At 40.9% G+C, this 13,326-nt stretch overlaps 1 protein-coding gene across 1 annotated transcript in view; it reads left to right on the top strand.

Annotated features, from left to right (window-relative positions):
* Positions 1-13,326, top strand: part of LOC121862496 (mucin-5AC-like) — a 93,310-nt gene that overhangs the window by 52,316 nt on the left and 27,668 nt on the right. The window contains exons 2-3 of the mRNA XM_042360802.1: positions 7,454-7,557; positions 11,265-11,341. Coding sequence (XP_042216736.1) covers positions 7,454-7,557; positions 11,265-11,341 — 181 coding nt within the window. The remainder of the gene's footprint in view (positions 1-7,453; positions 7,558-11,264; positions 11,342-13,326) is intronic.

Below are 13,326 nucleotides of genomic sequence, written 5' to 3'. Positions count from 1 at the left end.
TTCCTATCAAACAAAAAACGCCGAAAATGACTCGACAATTCTTAACAAAATTATATATATATATATATATATATATATATATATATATATATATATATATATATATATATATATATATATATATATAATCACGTCGATCCACAATGGAACGTGGATAAGATAAAGCTTGATAAAATCACCCAGGGAAAAGGTCAAACTGTAGCCCCCGGGATTGGTAACCAAGGACTAAAACCAGTAATAGTATTTTATTCTTGCCGGTAACACGGCGACTCATAGCTTGGCGGTTCTTGGGCGTGCTGTATACCTATACCTTACAACAATTAATATAATAAACCTGATTTAAAAATGAGATTGTGACTTATTTTTAGGAAAAGATATGCCGAGCTGACAGAGAGAGCATTAGAAGGGATGCCAACTACTGTAAGATTTCTGGAGCCCAAGTGGTTGTGTTGGGCTCCTAACTCAGTCAGCGTGATACAGGAAAAATATTGGTGGTGCTTAAAATGCCGTTATCTTATCTATGAGGAGTATAATAGAAAAAAGGAAATGGTCTTTTGATGAATCCTAATATAATTAGAGATCTGCTGCCGTGTTACATAAAATCTCCCCAACTGAAGGTATTTATTCGTGTGAAGGGGTGTTCTTTACTAATTGCAATGTGGAAACGTGTAGCAAATACATTCTGGTGAGGGAAAAATATAAGCAGTTAGGAAACACGGCTTTCCCTGGCGTGTTTTTCCCAGTCCCATTAGGTTGCTTGCAAATTTAGTCTCACCTCCATCCCCTCCTTAAGAAAAATCCCGGCTGTGCCGCTAAGTATGTGGCATTAAAAGTAATAGTTGCTCTGGATATAATAAGATACATTTTATAGCATATCTGCACAGGCACTAGTGTTAAATTTTTTGGAATATACTGTAGGTTCGTGGGGGAACACCGGGAAAAAAATAATGCCGGGAGTGTGCTGTATGCATTTTGAGAGAGAAACAGTTATACACACCCGACAAGGAGTCTGTTTATTAATTGAATTCGTTCGCCCGATGTTAGTGCATTGTCATCTAAAACAGAAGCAGCCAATCAAACGCGTGGCTACACCTGTATAGGGTTTTTACTATGTTCGGCTACAGTGTTGGGTTCATAGTTGTGAGTGAGCTTCATTCCTTATGGAGCCTAGAATCTTTTAAATTATTATTTTGTTTATTAAGTTTGTTGGGAGGGGGGGGGATGTAATTTGAAATACGGGAGTGAGCCACAAGGCCTTGCGTAAGACGAGCGTCACTACATGCAGTGTGTGGAGAGGTGCAGCGGGAGTTTGTTTTAGTGAGTATTGGTCTATATATCTCAAGTTAATGAATAAGCTTATTGACGTTTGTTGTAAGGTGTCGTAAAGCGTGGAACAGGTCGCCTGTGTATACACATACCACGTTTGGGCCGTAGCTTAGATGTTATCAAGGCGGGAACGGTGAAGATTGACACGTCTGTAAATAGGAAAATGCGACGGTTTAACATTATTCCGCGGAGTACATAGTATTGGCGGGGCCCCATATCCGTGTGTGTTCGACTCTGGACACGATGATTCTAACGTACAGAAGTGGATTTAATCGAAGCTGGTATGTAGGTATACAGCATCAATAACATGTCAGATAAGTTCAGTACTGAGTATTTTCCGTCATTATTGTCTTAAAGTTGTAGCCCTTTTGTTGAAATGGCGATACCATCTTCATTGATTATTATTATTGTTACGGCCATCCTTTAGCCACTTAACCTAACTTCCACCATTGGTCACCAGCGGCCCGAGGATCGGTATCAATGTACAGACAAATCGTATTACAGTGAGACACATGTGTGTTTCTGTGATCCGGTGGAAATCTACCTGCCAGTTTTTTGTCATGGAAGTTTTCATCACAAAAAAAACAGGCAGTTAGATTTCCACTGGGTCACAGAAACACACTTGTGCAGTGAAGTCCATTTTAACAATCACTAAAATGTACACAACTGTTCACAGGGTCCGTCTTCACAACGGCCTTCTTATTTCGAATATGTATACATCAGCACACTACCAGTGGACAAATCCTTTGTCTTTTCACTTTATATCGCTCACAACAATTCCACAATACTGTACTTGCACAGCAATGGACGAGTTGTCGGTCGGAATTTTTTCGTAAGATGGCTGGTCAATGGCTAAAGAAAATGCTTAAATTCACAATGGTAATGATATTTTTAAATAAATTGGGCTAAAAGCTCTGATTGGTTGTGACGTCATTGGTTGGCGCGAGCCGCCGAGCAGGAACTGGAGGCAGCCAATGCCAGTCAGCTGTGGTGTATGTGTTGTTACCAGCAGAAATACAGGACTTGTGGCCATATACAATGTTGATATTGTTACGAGTTGGGGATTTAGAATATAGTTAAAAGTCTACCCAGATCCCAACAGGCAACAAAAAAAAAAACAAAGACAATCGGGCTATAAAAGGGTAGACAAAGGATGGGAGTTTTTGTTGTGTATAATAAAGTACCATAAATTCCTTAACAAAATATTCAGCTTTCTATAATTTACCCTTAACCATACTTAACTTAAACATTAACAGTATATACATATTTATACAACATACAATAATTTGAAGCAAGGTGGAGGTGGGAGGTAACATAAGATTACAAATACTTAAGTGCGGAGCTGAGATGGCTGAGCATTGTAGAACACTGTAGGTAGTTACTGTGCCGTAGGTTTCCAGGATAGGTGATCCTGTGGTCACTTCCCAGAGTGAACTGAACTCTCATCGAACTGGAGCTGACGAAGAAGACTTTGAGGAGGTGACGCAACAACCAGGATATGGAGAAGGGAAACCCCGGAGTGGTAACTAAGAGTAGTCATACTCGGGTTTCGTCCCTACATGGCGTTGCTCGTGGTGCTGGGTAGGTAGATCATGACAATTGGTGGCATGGTTCGTAACAATATACACAGGCATACCTTATTTTTAGGTTAAAATAAATTACTGCTCAAGTATCATCGTGTATATACTTGCTGGGTGCCAAAATAATGAAAAAGACCGATAACCCCAACAAGGAAGTTTTCATAACTTCTCTATTTCATGTCTGGAAAATGCAAGTTTTCATCACTGATGTCTATATTTAATGTTGTGGAAGGACGAGGGACGACCATGACCAGGGAATGGGCTTGAGATGATCAGATGGTTGATGTAATTTAACGTACTTCATAGCTGGATGGCGGAGTTCTTTATAATACTCTACAATCATAAAGACATCTACTTTTGGTAAATTTCTTTCATCTGCCTTGTTTTCTAACCTCGGCTGATCGGCTCTGTAAATAAATATTATTCGATAATTAATTGTGTTTTACTGTATCTCCCAGCAATCACATTTCATGATGCAATTATTCTGCCAAATTCTAAAATAAGTATGCTAGGCCTCACCGTTTCCTCAACATTGCTAAAGCTGCCTCCCGAAAGCTGGGAATGCTGTAAAAATGCCGTTGCTACTTCACGCCTGAGCAGTTGCTTCAAGTATATATATGGGATTCATTCGTCCTAATTTGGAATTTGCTTTCATATGTGAGGTGGCTCTTCTGTCCACCTGTTAGATAGGGTGGAATCAAAGGCATTTCGTCTTATTAACTCTCCTCCTTTAGTCGACAATCTCTCTTCCCTTTCTCTACGCCGCAATGTTGCTTCACTCTCTCTTTTACAGGTACTTTAACGGGAAATGTTCGTTGGATTTGGTATCCTGTGTACCGCCGGCAAGGCCGTGGGCTCGTAACACACGTCTTGCCCGCGGTGCCCACCGTTTCTCTGTGGATGTCGGTCACACGAGAATAACCCGTTATAGTACCTTCTTTCCTCACACAGCCAAACTGTGGAATGCTCTGCTTCTTCTGTTTCCATACTTATACAATCTGTCTCACTTTAAAAAGCTGGTTTTCGGGCATCTTCGTGGTATAGATGAACACAATATAACCTTTTTGTTCTCTATTTTTAATTTCTTTGTTCTTTTTTTTCGCACCCCAGGCCCCGTTGTGGGTCGTTTGACCTGTGCCCGGGTGGGCTAATTCCCGTAAAAAAAAAAAAAAAAAGACTGCAGCGGTGATTTTGTTGGAGAACGTCGTCTGCGGGGGTAAGGCGGTAACGTCATTTTATTACAAATCATATATACCGTACAACTCGACGAACGTCTCAGTGTATTTATTGTGTTTACTCAGAACCGACAACTCGTCCGATATCTTCAGTTGCCACTACAGTACTAGGCTTGGACTTGACTCTGCTCGCTTCCTAGAGACGCCTGAGAAGTTCTAGAAAGTTCTACTCTGATCGAGTCTTACAATAAGAAGTAAATAAAAACAAAAATGATGCAATATATTCTAGAAAATTCTTACATAGGTAATACATCAATATATACAAGAAAATCTCCCTAAACATGCCAAAATAACTGCTGCTTGGAGCAGAAAATAATCAAAACACCTAGATTACAAAAAAAAAAAAATAATACCAAATTATGCCGAGGTATAACTATTATTATTATTATTATTATTATTATTATTATTATTATTATTATTATTATTATTATTATTATAAGTAGTATTAACAATGTTGTTGTTTCTCTTATTGCATTAATATATTTGCAGAGCTGATATACTGTATTGGCACAGTAAAATACTAAAAAAAAATTTGTTTGCCACTAGGCAATGGTGAGTGCGGCGGTCAAGTGGATGCAGTGCTCGCCTCCAGTTCTGGGGGTCGGTGGTTCGATTCCCGGCCGCTCCCAGTTCACCCAGCTGTAAATGGGTCCCTAAGTTTACAGTAACTTGGGGAAGTTAAGGCGGTCGTGAGTAGTACCGGCCGTGCTGCCTCCTTGTGTACCGAAGGCTTACTATGCAGTGTGGTGTATCCGTACTTTTTTCACAGTAGGCAATAAAGAATAGAACTCAGTGTTACCTTGCAATTATTGTAGGTATTGATCGTTTGTAGGACGCACTGTTACACCCATGGGAGCTAACTACCATCATCAGTAGAAACCAATTTTTGCAGAATTATATGCTAATGTTTCAATTTAAGTCTTAATGAATTAATGAGAACTGCTGCTTTGATCATTCCCACTCTCTCTCCTTAAGAAAACTTGGCAGGCAATTTATATGGAAATGTAGTGGAGTTTACACGCAATACACAACGCTTTCAGAACACTCTTCTTGTTGGTGCATCTGTAGAGCCACGCGGCAGGCGGGTTTGTTTACTTGGTCCCGGTCCCTGCTATTGTCTCTTTTTGAAGTCGCAAAATGTTCCCGACACAGCTTTGTAATGAGGCTGTGTATCCTGCCTCCGGTCTCCACTGTAACCTGATTGGATGAGAGGAGAATAAAAGCCTATTTGGTAGTTCTGGGAGCGAATTAAATTTGTGTTGGCTTGTTATCCGAGTCGAAACTTAACTGACACATTCTCATAAGAAAAGTTTTATTGTTCACATGTCTTTTTGCGACAATAGAAAAAAAATAGCTCAAAGCCTCCGTACAATAGTGAAAATAAACTACATTGACAGTAAAAACTGGGTAGAATGTATAACAAGAAATCCGTCTGCAGGAAAGATGTCATGGTTGGGGGGAGCCAGATAAAGACGCTCCTCTTAGGCGAGTTCAATTTACTATTTAGACTGCATACTCGTCAGGTTTTACTGCCAAGTTTCATTGAAATCAGTCAACCCGTTTTAAGACAAAATATTTACTACACACTGGTAAAAACCTAATGGCAAAGCGAAATCAACAACTCCCGTCACTTTACAGACCTGGATTAAGAGAGCTTGGTGAACTAGTTAGCGTATCTAAGCTTGATGACCCCAGCGAGTTCAATGTACACAATATACAATTTGTACCTACATGTATGGCACCAAGGTCAGCCCTGTATACTTATAAATAATAGGTGTGTGTTTACGGTCACCTTGATCCGGAAACATTTCGTATAGGTTTTAATGTACATCTTTTCCATTTTAGGGGTATTTCATGGGATGGTTTTTGTATTATTTGTGTGTTAATGGTGTGTGTATTTAGGGGCATGGAGGGTGACCTCGTCGTGGGCCAGGCCGGGTCGGTGTTTACTGCTTGGTGCTGTAACTTCCTCTCACCACAGCTGACTCTCTCCTCCACTTCCTCCACCTGTTCCCCCCCCCCGCCGCCCACCTCACATTTCGAGGACTACCACTACACACTTCAAGGTCGACCATCACCTACTTCACACTTCAAGGTGTGTACCACCACCCACTACACACTTCAAGGTCTACCACCACCACCTACACTTCAAGGTCTCCCACCACCCACTCACACACCTCTGTCTACTAACACCCACTACACACTTCAAGGTGTCACCACCACCCACTCACACACACTTCAAGGTCTACCAACACCCACTACACACACTCTCAAGGTCTACACACCAACACCCACTACACACCTCAGGTCTCCCACCACCCACTACACACTTCAAGGTCTACCAACACCCACTACACACTTCAAGGTCCCACCACCACCACTACACTCACACACTTCAAGGTCTACCAACACCCACTACACACTTCAAGTCCCACCACCACCCACTACACACTTCAAGGTCTACCACCACACCACTTCAAGGTCTACCACCACCACTACACAGGTGCACCACCCACTACACACTTCAAGGTCTACCAACTCCCACTACACACAAGGTCTACCAACACTTCCTACACACTTCAAGGTCTATCATCACCCACTACACACTTCAAGGTCTACCACCACCCACTACACACTTCAAGGTCTATCATCACCCACTACACACTTCAAGGTCTACCACCACCCACTACACACTTCAAGGTCTACCACCACCCACTACACACTTCAAGGTCTATCATCACCCACTACACACTTCAAGGTCTACTACCACCCACTACACACTTCAAGGTCTACCACTACCCATTACACACTTCAAGGTCTGCCGCCCTCCATGGATTGGCTTAGGGTAGAGTAATCTTGGTAGGATTAAACAGAATATTGTATCTTTATCATAACTAATCTTTCATATGTCTGACCCTCAAATTCTGTATTCTTAAATATATAATAGTGTTTGTTTTCATTCTGTCTGTCCATCCGACCGTCCGGGGGTTTTGACTACGTTAATTCGAAAAAAAAAGTGGATATATTTTAATCTAACTTGATATATGTATAAATCACAAGATCTTTGACGAGTTAGAAAATAGTCACTCTCTGTCATTATGGTCCAGAGATACATTATAGTTCAGAGGCGCCTTGGACCTTATCGAGATTTGTTTACCCTAGGAGTGGCAACCTTGTTATTATTTCCTCTCGCCTCCGATGTATATATGTTAAAATCACTCCACCTGTTGTTCCACTGCCAGGTGTGGTACCCCCTCCCCCTCTTTCAACCACCAATTATCCCCCATTAACCGTGTTTTTGTTTTTTTCCAGGAGGTCGTGGAGGCCCGGCGCGGGAGTTCACCATTCACAGTATCATCACCCCACGCCTCTCCCACGCCAGGACCAAGCGAGACATTACCACCACTGCCAACAAGGTCAGTATCACCACCTCTCCCCTTACTTGTCTCTGACCTTCTGTGACCTCATCTAGGTTACTTGGTCAATATAATGGAAATTTTACGTTGACGTAGAGGCATATTTTGTGTGTGTGTGTGTGTGTGTGTGTGTGTGTGTGTGTGTGTGTGTGTGTGTGTGTGTGTGTGTGTGTGTGTGTGTGTGTGTGTGTGTGTGTGTGTGTGTGTGTGTGTGTGTGTGTGTGAAGAAACTTCTTGTCCACAGGGCTGGTGATGTTCAGGTTAACATAGTCTCTCTCTCTCTCTCTCAAGTCTTAAGATTAAATGGTGGGTTTTGACACTGGTTGTGCAGTCTCAGGCAAGTCAGTCTATTGTCCACCACGAAGAAATGTTTTAATCCAAACATGTGTATGTGTAAGTAAACACCACCACCACCACCACATGATGTCACTGCTCTAATAATCTGACCGTTTGTGACCTCTGCTCTGTACTCCTTTTTGCACTAATGTTCACAGGATGAATAATGAACGCACAAAAAACAAGCTGACGGCCACAACGAAAATCAAAATACAGATTTAGGAACTTAATTCTGAAGAAAATAAGCAAGTACAGACTGATACAATATATAAGTGCTGTAAACCGTGTGTCGTGAGAGTAAAATGTATAATGTTGATGCCTTAACTTAGATATGAACAATACATAAATGAGATAGCCAAGGTATTTATATTTAATGATGTGTCTAGGCTCCAGATAGGTTTAATTATTCTCGTAATTGGTGTTAGAAAGCACTTCAACCAAGTCATTTAAGTAACGATACAGAGATGGCGACCTCTTAAAAAAAGCGTCCAGATTGCACGAACATTACAATAATGAATTACTACGTTCACTAAGCACGGATTAGGAGTAGATAATCTTTTGGTAATATTGCCTCCTGACTGATGCTGCTGCGGTGACGTATCTAGTTAAGAGACTGTGTTATTTTTATGCCGTTTGTGTATGTTGTTTTTCGTGTTTTAGCATATGCAGACTAGTTTGGTATATTCTTGTATCTTCACTTAACCAGGAATATTGATTTTACGAGCCTTTGTGGAGCTCTTATCTCTGTCCCAGATCTTAACGCGCCAGTCCCGTGAAATTTACTACTGCCTTCTCCTAAGTTACATGGCGCGTGATAAATTCTGCCCATTGTCCTAAAACAAGCTATGGTGGGGTGTAATACCTACTTCAAACCTAACAGTCTAAAACCTAACTTAAACTAACCAAGCCGTATTAAACCGAACTTAACCTAATTGACTTGAAGTATTAACGTAATCAAATCTCAACGAACTTACCTAACCGAACTTAACCTCCCTTACCAGAATAAATTGACATTAAATGTATGGGTATTAGCTTGTCTCTGTGACGATCAAGTGTCAATTGTTTTAATTACGTTCACCGTGTTTAGTTGTGAATATGTGTACAAAAATAGCGTCCGAGGGTGTGAGTATCATTTAATTACGTATGATGGGAGGATAATTAATGTGTTGGAAGGGTGTTGTGAGGAGGCTATGTTGAGCAAGTCTCCCAGGCGCTGGCGGGGACAGCTGCCGACTTGTTGATAGTGGTGACGTCATATGTTGACAGCGATAACGTCACCTGACCCTGACCCTGACTCAGAGGTGTGTGGCTGACGTCATCATTTTACTTATTCACATCATAGAAAGAATGACACACACACACACACACACACACACACACACACACACACAAGAGACCAGTCCGGACCATGAGCTGTAACTATAATAATTTGTTTGTTCAATTCATGTTCCTTCTCCTTTCAATAATAAAAGCTTTTGTTAAACGACCCACCCACCCCATGTCTTTGTATGTAATAAGTCATTTTTGTATAATGTATATTTTCAGCCTTCGGGCTGCAGAACTTTTTCAATAAACCATTAATTATTATTAGTATTACACACACACCCACACCATTAATTACAATAACGCAAAACATAATTCTTAACAAAATACAAAACGACACAAGTAACAAACTATATATAACGCCATGTAATAAATAGTACAACACAACGCATATGTAAAATATACAATAAAATACATTTAGTAAATAATACAACGCAATACGTAACCTGTATACAACACAAAATAAAAACAAAAATACACCAAACACAACACTACAAAACACTAATCACAACCAACGCAACTCAATGAACAACATACAGCACAGTAATAATGCAGCACCTGAAGTTACCCTCATGACCAGAAATAACCAAGATAGTTCTATTATGGGATAGGTTCAGCATGGGAGATAGTTCTATTATGGGATAGGTCCAGCATGGGAGATAGTTCTATTATGGGATAGGTCCAGCATGGGAGATAGTTCTATTATGGGATAGGTCCAGCATGGGAGATAGTTCTATTATGGGATAGGTCCAGCATGGGAGATAGTTCTATTATGGGATAGGTCCAGCATGGGAGATAGTTCTATTATGGGATAGGTACAGCATGGGAGATAGTTCTATTATGGGATAGGTCCAGCATGGGAGATAGTTCTATTATGGTATAGGTCCAGCATGGGAGATAGTTCTATTATGGGATAGGTCCAGCATGGGAGATAGTTCTATTATGGGATAGGTCCAGCATGGGAGATAGTTCTATTATGGGATAGGTCCAGCATGGGAGATAGTTCCATTAAGGTTGTAATAATTAATATAAAACAACACTTATTGAGGTACAGGTTTTGTGGCCATCACGTAGACTGTAAAATATCTTGACTATTGCTAACTAGTTAATACCGTAGTGGCTATTTTAGACTCAGCAGTGGTTCCCAAAGTTTTTCACCTGACTCCCGCCTTTTGCTTTTTACTGAACCCTCACGCCTCCACACTTTTTTTTTTAAATAAATTTATTCAGCTTAAATTTTACACCTTGTAGTTATATTACTTTTAAGATCAACTAAGTCATAATTATCTTATCATGTATCTCGTGTATATGGCAATGATTGGAATACTGTATACCAAGAAAAAATAATATTACACAGTTTTATTGAAAAAATCGTAATAAAGGAATAAAAAAAATCAATACTGTATAATTTTGTCCACGTACACCCTTAACCCCCCCACCTGTCTTTCAGAGTGAACACCAAAACAGTTGTATCTGTTACAAAATTTTATATTGAGTACATACATAATAGTTTTCATTACAAAGTGATTGAGAAGTAGTTACCTGCTGAGTTACAGTATACTGTATAAACAAACAAGTTTAAGTACACCATAAGTGGACTCACATGATAACTATGTTGTGCAGTAGTACCAACCATGACCCATCTAACCCTAATCCCATTTATATGTTCTTTTCTCTGTTTTTTCTCAGCTGCTATGAAATAAAGAGATTATTGTTTCAACTGTCCTCACTCTGCATAGGGGCAACCTAATTAGTTTTTTATATAAAGGGTGGTGTTGTAGGTGGTGTGAGTGTTAGTCAGTAGTACAAGGCTACACCACAACTCACGTGGCTGAGTCAACACACCACACAACACTTTAGTGTGTGCCCTGCCTGTTGTCAACTCTCCCATCTTGATAAAGTTAAGCAACACTCATTCAGTTTGTTTCTTCATTATTTTATCTGATGCATAGCAATTATCTGTTGCCTTAGACATGTATTACTATTTATCTGTGTCATGGTTGTAGTAAACACGAATATGATGTGTATGTGTGTATGTTGTGTTTCAGGATGGTCACGTTCACGACATCACTCTAGGGATCAACATGGGTGAGGAAGACGTATTAGTAGATTTACAATTAAACAGGTGAGTCATATGATATAGTGTTTACTTTCCGCTCTCAGAACACAGTCAAGTTCCTGTAATCCTGATGCTTCTTAGTGTTGTCGCTTAGGTGCTAGAAAAAGTCCACCTGCTGAAGAACCGTTTCTCCACTTTGAGACAATCCTGCTTTTCTCCCTTGAGATAATTCTCCTCTCCCCACCTTGAGATAATCCTCCTCTCCCCACCTTGTGATAATCCGCCTCTCCCCACCTTGTGATAATCCGCCTCTCCCCACCTTGAGATAATCCTCCTCTCCCCACCTTGAGATAATCCTCCTCTCCCCACCTTGAGATAATCCTCATCTCCCCACCTTGAGATAATCCTCCTCTCCCCACCTTGAGATAATCCTCTCCCCACCTTGAGATAATCCTCCTCTCCCCACCTTGAGATAATCCTCCTCTCCCCACCTTGAGATAATCCTCCTCTCCCCACCTTGAGATAATCCTCATCTCCCCACCTTGAGATAATCCTCCTCTCCCCACCTTGTGATAATCCCCCTCTCCCCACCGTGAAATAATCCTCCTCTCCCCACCTTGAGAATCCTCCACCTTGAGATAATCCTCCTCTCCCTACCTTGAGATAATCCTCCTCTCCCTACCTTGGAGATAATCCTCCTCTCCCCACCTTGAGATAATCCTCTCTCACCTTGAGATAATCCTCCTCTCCCACCTTGAGATAATCCTCCTCTCCCCACCTCCTCCTCTCCCCACCTTGAGAGAATCCTCCTCTCCCACCTTGAGATAATCCTCCCTCTCCCCACCTTGGATAATCCCTCCCCCACCGTGAAATAATCCTCCTCTCCCCCACCTTGAGATAATCCTCCTCTCCCACCTTGAGATAATCCTCCTCCCCACCTTGAGATAATCCTCCTCTCCCCACCTTGTGATAATCCTCCTCCACCTTGAGATAATCCTCCTCCACCTTGAGATAATCCGCCTCCCACCTTGAGATAATCCGCCTCTCCCCACCTTGTGATAATCCTCCTCTCCCCACCTTGAGATAATCCTCCTCCCCCCACCTCCTCCTCTCCCCACCTTGTGATAATCTCCTCTCCCCACCTTGAGATAATCCTCCTCCCCCCACCTTGAGATAATCCTCCTCTCCCCACCTTGAGATAATCCTCCTCTCCACCTTGAGATAATCCTCCTCTCCCCACCTTGAGAGATAATCCTCCTCCCACCTTGCCTCACCTTGAGATAATCCTCCTCTCCCACCTTGATAATCCTCCTCTCCACCTTGAGATAATCCGCCTCCCCCACCTTGAGATAATCCTCCTCTCCCACCTTGAGATAATCCTCCTCTCCCACCTTGAGATAATCCTCCTCTCCACCTTGAGATAATCCTTCTCCCCACCCTTGAGATAATCCTCCTCTAATCCTCTCCACCTTGAGATAATCCTCCTCTCCACCTTGAGATAATCTTCCTCCCACCTAATGAGATAATCCCTCCCACCTTGAGATAATCCTCCTCTCCCACCTTGAGAATCCCCCTTCTTTATTGGTTCATCCTCCGCTATTTGTTTATTTTATATACTATTTATTTATTTTTATTATTATTTATTTATTTTTTTTTTTTTTTTTTACGGGGATTAGTCCACCCGGACACAGGTCACTGACCCACATCAGGGCCTGGGAGGCGAAACTGTAATAAAAATAATAACAACTTATTATTATTATAATAATAATTAATTAAAATTAATAACAAAATAATAAAAATAATAATAATAGTAATAATAATAATAATAATAATAATAATAATAATAATAATAATAATAATACTAATAATACTAACCATAAATAAATACAAAAACGAAAAAATAAATCAAGAGTGAGAACAAATATATGTATGTTGTGTTGTCAAAGTAAGAGAAACAATTGAGACCCTGCAATTGTATGTAAATGAGGCAGAAAGTCAGATCAGCAACCTGGGACTTGGTCACAATTTTTGTGATGCCATATAGTAGCAGG

The sequence above is a fragment of the Homarus americanus genome, unplaced genomic scaffold (genome assembly GCF_018991925.1).
Source record: "Homarus americanus isolate GMGI-L3 unplaced genomic scaffold, GMGI_Hamer_2.0 scaffold31037, whole genome shotgun sequence".
Taxonomy (NCBI): Eukaryota; Metazoa; Arthropoda; class Malacostraca; order Decapoda; family Nephropidae; genus Homarus; species Homarus americanus.
The sequence above is the reverse complement of the archived record's forward strand: the minus strand, read 5'-3'. Positions and strand labels throughout refer to the sequence as shown.